At 36.4% G+C, this 8,780-nt stretch overlaps 1 protein-coding gene across 4 annotated transcripts in view; it reads left to right on the top strand.

Moving 5' to 3' along the window:
* The first annotated feature begins 462 nt into the window (after window positions 1-462).
* tcf12 (transcription factor 12) overlaps window positions 463-8,780 on the top strand; it is a 106,701-nt gene continuing 98,383 nt past the window's right edge. For all 4 annotated transcript variants that reach the window (XM_079584694.1, XM_079584692.1, XM_079584693.1 and 1 more), the window contains exons 1-3: window positions 463-674; window positions 1,559-1,651; window positions 2,306-2,378. In XM_079584694.1, the coding sequence (XP_079440820.1) occupies window positions 1,580-1,651; window positions 2,306-2,378 (145 nt within the window). In that variant the 5' untranslated portion in view covers window positions 463-674; window positions 1,559-1,579. The remainder of the gene's footprint in view (window positions 675-1,558; window positions 1,652-2,305; window positions 2,379-8,780) is intronic.

The raw sequence follows: 8,780 nt of genomic DNA, 5'->3' as shown, positions 1-8,780 counted from the left end.
TGTAGCCTATTGTGACTGACTGTGATGTTCTTGTGCCTGCTGTGGCACATATAGAGTTCCAATTCAGATGATGAAAAAAAAAGTGTGGTAATCAAAGTTAGGCCTAGTTATATAAGGTTTGAAAGGGGGAATTGCAATGTCCATATGTTGACATAGTTTTGAGAAAGTGAGCACAAGTTCAAACGGTCTCCTCAGCATGTGTGCTGCACTTGTTCCTGCAGAACACTTGACTTAATGCAGCTGGATTTATGTATTCCATGCTTAAAATATACAAAATGTATCCTAATACTAATAATACACACACCAAACAAAGCCTACATTTATGTGAAGGGAGTTGTGTGGTAAACCAAACTGATTTTAGGAGGTGCTCCAGTCCTTTACTCCACTAGCAAGGTTGTATGATTCGCCACATATGATATTCATCCGCACCGTTGAAGAACGCTCAAGTCTACGGCTCTGGTGGAAGGATACAATTTCGAACGTCATTGTTGTGATTCGGTTATCGCCAAGCAAAAATGTCTGCCTAAGGGAAACTCGCAAGTTACATAGTGGATATTTGCAAAATTTTATCGCAAAAGATACCGATTTCATTATCTTTCCGACCCGAAACAAGGAAACCTTCGCCGTCATCGGCGCACCCGATCGCCCTAGTTGGAATTTTGACAGCAGAAAAGGTAAAATATTGCACAGACTTTCTGAGGGGTTTTGGACTGGGTGAAAGAAGTTGGGATAGCAGAAAAGACGGGAGCCGATATGAAGGGAACGGGGTCGGCATTCGCTTAAACACTTCAGCTTGACATCTCGCTGTTAATTGTCCGTGTTAAAATTAGTGCTTATGGTCGATTTTCGTTTAATCTTTTCATGGTCGCACCATATGAATAGGTAACTGCAATTTGCAAACAACAACAGCAGCAGCACCGTTGTTTGTAAAGTAACCATTCTCCTTTAACACAACAACAACAAAAGTGTGTAGCGGCAGATGTTTTGACAGCGCGTGTGCGTTCATTATGAGCTCGTGACTTTTGATAGCTAACTTACATTGAGGAATCAAACGCATGCAGTTGAAAAATGATGCTGCGGGTCCATGTGTGTGTATGTGTGTGTGTGTGTGACACCATCGAGCAGCGTCTTTCTCAACATGTCCACGTTTGGTCATCATATAAACCTTATCAGGCCTGCTCTATTAAATTAAAATATAACCTCTTTCCACCGTGTCACCTCATGTCATGCGCGTGCTATTATTAACAGACAGAAATGCCGTAACCTCGTCTAAAGCTGTCAATAATACGAAGCTGGGGAGAGGAGGACTTGGGACTGTCTTCGGGAGCTTTTTATTACTATTTATTGAATAACACATAGGGGTTTATTCAAGGACAGCCAGGTACCAAGGTGTTGGAAGAGCGCAAAGTTATGCTAAAGACTGGAGGTGGGGATGTTTAGCAAATGTCAAGCTGCGGATGTTCATCACCGATGTCATTTGCATAAGCTGTGCTGGCTAGCATGAAGCTTCAGCACATCAGGCTCTCAGATTGAGGGGAATGATGTTTGTGTTTTGTAGATTTAGTAAAGGATCGTAAGGATGAACCCTCAGCAGCGGATTGCCGCTATCGGGACGGATAAGGAGCTGAGTGATCTGCTGGATTTTAGCGCGGTAAGACACTCATCAATGATTTTACTTCTAACTTTTGCCATTCGTTCAGTCACACACTTCTAAGATATGCATGATATCAAGTATTATTTTTTTTATATAGCTAAACGCCTATATGTATATTTTTATACATTTTTTATTAAATAAAAAACAACTTTTTACAAGTGTTTGCATATATACATGCAAATATATATGCATATATATACAGGTGAGACTCGAAAATTTTAAATATCGTGCAAAAGCTGCATTTTTGAGGCAGTAATTCATGCAAAAGGGACTCAAACCAAGTACTGAGTACATGCATAATTATACTTTTCAAAGGGCCGACATTTCTGTATTTGAAATCCTTTTTTTAAATTGATTTCATGCAATATTCAATTTTTTTGAGATTTTGAATTTGGGGTTTTAATAAGCTGTAAGCCTTAAATCATCAAATGATAACTTTTGCACGATATTCAAATTTTTTGAGTTTCACCTGTATGTAGCCTATATATACATTCTCCTGGTTATTTCCACATTAATTAGCCTACATTGCTACTTTGGCATCAATAAAATATTCATACTTAATATTCTATAAAATTCTTAATTCAAAAAAACACGAAACACTGTGCTATATTAGTACCACTTCATTTTTGTGTGTCTACTGTCTTCCCATAGATGTTTTCTCCACCTGTAAACAGTGGGAAAAACAGGCCGACCACTCTTGGGAGCAGCCAGTTCAGCACATCAGGTAGGACTTCCCGTGGAAATCCTTTAATGAAAGTTTGTCTTCCTCTCACACTATCCAGTCACCTCCTCTTGATTCTCAGTAAAGTCTTGTTGGTGTTGATTATAGGGATGGATTTTTTCATCCCAAGGTGTTTTTGATTTGTTTTGATTTATAAGAAGCAGGGAAGAGAAGGGTTCAGTAATGGTCTTTGAAATCAGATACATCCACTGTTATAATTACACTGAAATGAAAGGCACCACTGTTGTTAACTTGTCATGGCTGGTAGTTCAGTTTTTGTTTTGCTTTTTTAAATTGCATACATTTTTATTTGTGTCTCCTTGGACTCCACATTAAATTTTGACCGTCTTGTGAATGAAAGGTGAAACGTAGTTCTGTCTAAAATTGAAGCTGACCAAAATGTGATTTAAAAAACAACAAAAAATGTGTTTCTTATGAGAGTGATATCTTGATACACACGTTACCTAACTAAGTGCTCTGATGTTTCAAGCCTTTATAGAGCAGCTAACATATATGATATATATTCACATAGTGTGTGTGTATACACAGTTAAGCAGACATATGACTAGCTTTTCTATAGGTTCAGATGCATGTATGTGATAGTCTGTTTATATATATATCCTCCTGTCATAGGTGACTAAACGTTGCTGTAAAGATCATCTATTGTCTAATGTGCTGTAGAAGGAGGAAACAATCAAGCATTATTCAATCTCAATGCTTGTTTTATGTAAAGCAACAAAGCAGAGCCCTTGTTACACTCCTCTATCGAGGACACACTTTTAGTGGATTACTGAATAGCAGCACAGCCGAGACTGCAAGATGCTTTTGTAAACCTTTTAATAAATGAAAAGTTTACGTACATGTGATCTTGTAATCTGTCTTTGGCTATGATGTGCTGTGATGTTTTTTAAGGGATAAAAACATCTCTTGTTTGTTTGTTGCTCCTGACACAACTTACTCAAAACAGCCGCGTTTCAGAGACGGTTTGGAAACGCTGTGGGGCGTTATTTCAAGCACTGTCAGAGATTTGTGTTTGTGAAGCATCAGGATAGTAGAGAGAAGCCATTTTGCTGTCTCCATCTATATGCAGCTAGATAATTCAATATAGCTTGGCATTCCTGATTATCGGGTGAACTATATCAGGTGAAATATAAACCTTATTTTTCACGTAAGAACATTTGTTAATTGAATGTTTCTGGCTTCCAGTGTCATCCGCTTCCAGTTATTTTTAGCTGTACAAAACAGCTTCTTATGCTGCTTCTTATTGCAAACTGCTATTTCTTACCATATTATTTTAATGTATTGTCTTAATTATAAACACACTGGTTTGTAGCACATGCATTTTTACTGTTTAGTTTACTGCACTTTTACTTTTCTTACTATTTCTCTATAGTGGCTAATGAATCAAAAGTCACACACATTCACAGAAAACAGCTTACTTCCACGTTGAAAAATAAGGTGGATAGGCAGGCTAGTAAGAGTAGAGTTCATCAGAATAAAGAATTTAAAGGAATATTCCCAGTTCAGAACAGCATTTGTTGCACAAGGTTGATTAACACAAAAATTATTTGAACTTACAACTTTTTGTTTCTTGTTGGTTACAAGAAGGCACTTACAATGGAAGGGAATTGGGCCAATTTGTAAGCGTAAAAATACTTACTGTTTCCATATATCATATATAATCGTATATATTGGTAATATATTATATTACCATATATAAATGCAGTCCATATAACATGATTTTAGTGTGAAAAATCACATACTAAGGGTCGTTCACTCGGAACGCATTTTTGCTTTAAATATGAACGCGAGACGCGGGCAGTGGAATGGGGAAATAGCGCAAGGTCTTGAGACCGCTTTTAGAGCGCCGTTTCATGTGCGAGGCGCTGCAAAAGATGCGAGACGCGAACTAACGGTTATAGGTTATACATGTCCGTCTAGCGCGTTTAACGTAGAAAATCAATGGAAAACTCTTATTGTGTATTAAGTTATATCCAGATTTTCAACTTTGTTGTAATCACAGCTCAAATAATAGTTTTAACAGAAGAATAAACAAAATAATTAAAATCCTCCTAAAAACCCTTCATTGTAACTGCCTCGCTGTAACCTCAATTTTTGCTGTTAAAAAAGGCAAAAAATAATTTGTATGGAAATCAGCATTATAACAGAAATGATGTCAATTAAGCTCTACGGGTATTGAACCCGTATTGACTATTCCTTTGAAATGTCCATATCAGTAATTGGCATAAGAGGGTTTGATAGTGTAAATGTGCAGTAAGGGTTTGGTCATGTTTCTCGCTAATCTGTCAGACCTTTGTAAAGAGCAGCCCTTGTGTGGGAATGCTGTGATATGCCCTCTGTTTCATCCACAGCTCGGAGAGGCATGTATCACCTGTCTGATAACAAAATTCTCTTTTGTTGTCTCCAACGCTGTTATTTCTCATGTCGTAGCCGCTGTGTGATACAGGCATGCTGCATTGTGCAAAGATAAATTGTCCTTTGCTTTTTCCAGAAAAAAAGCTGTTGAAACAGACCCACCAAGAAGCATTTAAAACAATAGTGGAATAGTGCCATATTTCTGCAAACACAACTCTTCCTCTGTTAGACCTCACCCAGCGCCTCTTCATGTGGGAGGCAACACTTCAACTAATTGCAGGTCAAATCAGTTCAGAAATTGTATTAAATGGCTGCAAATATGTATACTATCCTTCAAAAGTTTGGGGTCAGTACAATTTGTTTTAAGGAAATTAATACTTTTATGCAGCGAGGACACATTAAATTGATTAAAATTGACAGTAAAGACATTTTTAATGTCACAAATTATTTTTACTTCAAATAAATGCCGTTCTTTTGCACGTTCTATTTATCATAGAATCCTGAAAAAAGCTATTATGGTTAATAAAAAAATAAAAAAAGACAAACAGCTGCACATTTGTTTTCAACATTGATGATAATAAGAAATGTATTAGCAGCAAATCAGTATATTAGAATGATTTCTGAAGGATCATGTGACACTGAAGACTGGAGTAATGATGCTGAAAATCCAGCTTTGCCATCACAGGAATAAATTACATTTTCAAATATATTAAAACAGTTATTTTAAATTGCTATGATTTTTCACATTATTATAATCAGAATTCTCTACTTCTTTAAAATAAGTTGTTCATTACAAATGAGAGAGAAATTCTGGATGCATTTATTTATAAAAAAAATGTAGATTCCCTGATAGTTTTTCTTCCCGCTGCTGTCTGGAGTTTGGCTCGGCTTTGAGCTTTTGAACTTGTACCTGAAGTCATCCTCAGAGAGTGAGCCGAGACCTCAGACATCACTCCCCTTATTGTCTGTGGATTAGTAAAAAGGCTTTATCTGCTGATTAATAATTAATGAGAGGGGAAGAATCTGTATGATTAGTATTCACAGTTTTATATCCTCTCTGTAAAAAGTCTCTGAACTCCGAAAGAGCCTCAAACATTAAGATAATTTCAGGCGAGAAAAATAAAACTGCCCTGCTGTATAATGAAGATATTAAAGGTGACAAAACCTCACTTGAGCACAGCTTATCATCAAAGGCTTCTCTGCGGATTTGTGAGTTTTGTTTAAAACAATGACGGGAGTCTCTCCCATTTAAGCATGCGTTTGTTTCAGAATGGATTATTATTACAAATACGCTTCACGTCTATAACCACCAAACTGGCTTTCAGTAGTTTCTGGTAAAGAAACAAACCTGTTATGTTTCTGAACTCCGGAAGGCATTGTCTCCTGAGACTCCCTCAGCCAGCTTCTGTTTCTGATGTTTCTATATTCATATCTCTCTTTTTTTTTATGATTCATTTTAATCCACCCTTGCACTTTCAGAAACATTTAGTCTTAACACCAAGCTTGCTGGATTTAACGGAAACTGTTTCGACATTTTTCTGACGTGTATGAAATCATCAACTGTGGGAAAGTATGTTTTTATTATGCAAAAACAACTTATTGTTGTGCTCTTTAAAAAAACATAGTGTGTTTAAATAAAGGACCCATTCTCTCTGACAGGAGGCTGTTTATTTTTAGCTAACCTGCTGCTTGCTCTGTGAACCATTGGGCCACGTTGCGCATGTGATGCCGTCAGAACAGCGGCTTCCTCTGGCAGGGAGAATTCTGGGAGGGTTTTTGGACATCTCTTTTATGTACCTCAGTACCTCAGGTCACCTCATGGCTTGGTTATGGAAGATCATGCTGTTGCCATAGCGATCAAGGCCCTTTTGAAGGCAGGTTACTTGGCACGGCATGTGCATCTTTTCCAGCGTTTCAGCAAATCTCCCCCCAACAGAGGATTTGTTGGTGTTTTTGGTGATTGATTTGGATTTTAGAGGGAGGGGAAAAACAACAACTTTGATGTGAGTTCAAAGAATGGAAATTAAACTAGGGCATATTTAGATTATGGTTATTCTTTCAATATATTTGAGAAAGCTGAGTTTATTCTGGCTGTGATGAATAAATAAGTGTCTTGTGGAGGACAGCTGTGTTTGAAACAAGGACGAGATGCTGTAAACTTCCACATCTGTTCTGGAGCAGTTTGCTGGATGTCTCAGGTGTGTCATTGGAAGAGAAACAAAATAATGACAACGGGAAAACAATACACAGGATCTCTATAAACCAGGTTTCTTTTCTGCTTTGTGACGAGTAAAAAATAAATTTTTTTTATTAACATTTGTAAGTCCCTTCATGCTTTCATGTTTATCCAGTTCTGTAAGATTCTCTGTGGTTTTCGACTAACCGTAATAGATGCCTGGAAAACCAGCTCTAAGTCACTTAGGCCATTTGATTCGCCGATTCTGTTTGCATATTTTTGCAGTTTTTCCATTTATTTTTGGAAATTTGGGGCCAATGAATTGCTAGAAGTAATTACAAGTAAATTGTACATTAAAACAGCATGCAGCCTTCAAAATGTTTTTAGTAAGTAAATATTGCTGTGAAAAGGTAGTAATATAATTAAGAACCATTTTGATTTATCAGACCCCGTCTATTACTACTATCCATAGTGAAAAATATATATACCAAAATGTTTTTGAAATGCATTTATTTTATATTAAGTATACTACAAATACATTTACATGTACTTTCTAATAAATACCCTGCAATTGGACTATTGGTATACTTAAAGTGCTAAATTTAAACAACCAATTTTGTACATAATGCACTTTAGTTATCCAGAAATAGTGCTGAGGTGCAATATTTATTTAAGTATATTTGAATGTGCTAAAGTGTAACTATTGCAAGTAGGCCTATTCTTTAGGTTCACTTTAAATATCTTGCTTTTATAGACAGATATACAGTGATCGTACTATCCTTTCTAATAGTGATATTAAACATGTTTTAGGCTTAATATTAAGAAATGTGCATTTTGCAGAAAAGAAGTAGGCTACTCCAAATAAATTATAATATTTTGATCAGTAAGTCTCAAGCGATATGTAGATAAATATGTTAATAGGTTCGTACTATACTTAGTATTAAATAAATGTATTTTAAATACAATTTGGTATAGGTTTTTTCAATAGGGATGTCAATCCTTGTGGTTTTGGATTAAAACCTGCATTTAAATACTGTTGATACTCCCGAAACTTTGTAGTGTGTGTACTTAGCAGCATGAAAAATACAACTTTTATTCAAATTGTGAATGAGCTGCATACTGAAAGCTAGTCAATAGCACTTCCTTTATAATCACTGAAGCTGTAAATCACCTCAGTTCAGCGTGAGCTCAATAATCGAGTTCTGCACTCTTGTGAAAACTCCCATTAAAATCGGTGAATCTTTCTCCATTGCACATTCACTCTCTTATTTACATTGTGTTTATACTTTGTTGCCGGTTCTAATGAAAAGATTCACAAGCACTCAGTCGATAAGCTCACGCTGAACAAAATCTCTGGCATTTTGAGTGGTATTGAGCAAGTTTTGAATAAATTCAACACTTTGATTGGTCATTGCATTCATCTGCTCAACAAGTTGTGAATAAAAATGTTAAATTATGCTAATGCTAATGCGTTTCACAGGGCGTGTATGGGCGTGTTTTTTAGCAGCCATAGTGGGTACTGGATTGTTTTTCGGTGTATACTGGTGCTGACAAAATGCTGGTAGTAGTTATTATTTTAAAATTTTAATACCAACTTGAAGTACCAACACTTGTAGTGCATTAAATATTTGCGGAAAGTTTGTTTCCTGTTGCCTCGCTTGCCCTTTTGTAATAATTCAGGCAATGTTTTGATGGTCACAGCTAGCAGCAGACGGGTGGTTGGAGGGGAGCCGTTGAAACATGTTTGGCTATTGTCCTCAAAGTGGAACAGGAAAGTCATTTCAGAGGAAGAGCATGTTATTGCATTTTTAATTACGATTATGTAGACAAACATTTTTTCATTATTTGTGTGT

This window comes from Phoxinus phoxinus (genome assembly GCF_949152265.1).
Source record: "Phoxinus phoxinus genome assembly, chromosome: 2".
NCBI lineage: Eukaryota > Metazoa > Chordata > Actinopteri > Cypriniformes > Leuciscidae > Phoxinus > Phoxinus phoxinus.
Note: the sequence above shows the minus strand (reverse complement) of the source record. Positions and strands in the feature narration are given on the sequence as shown.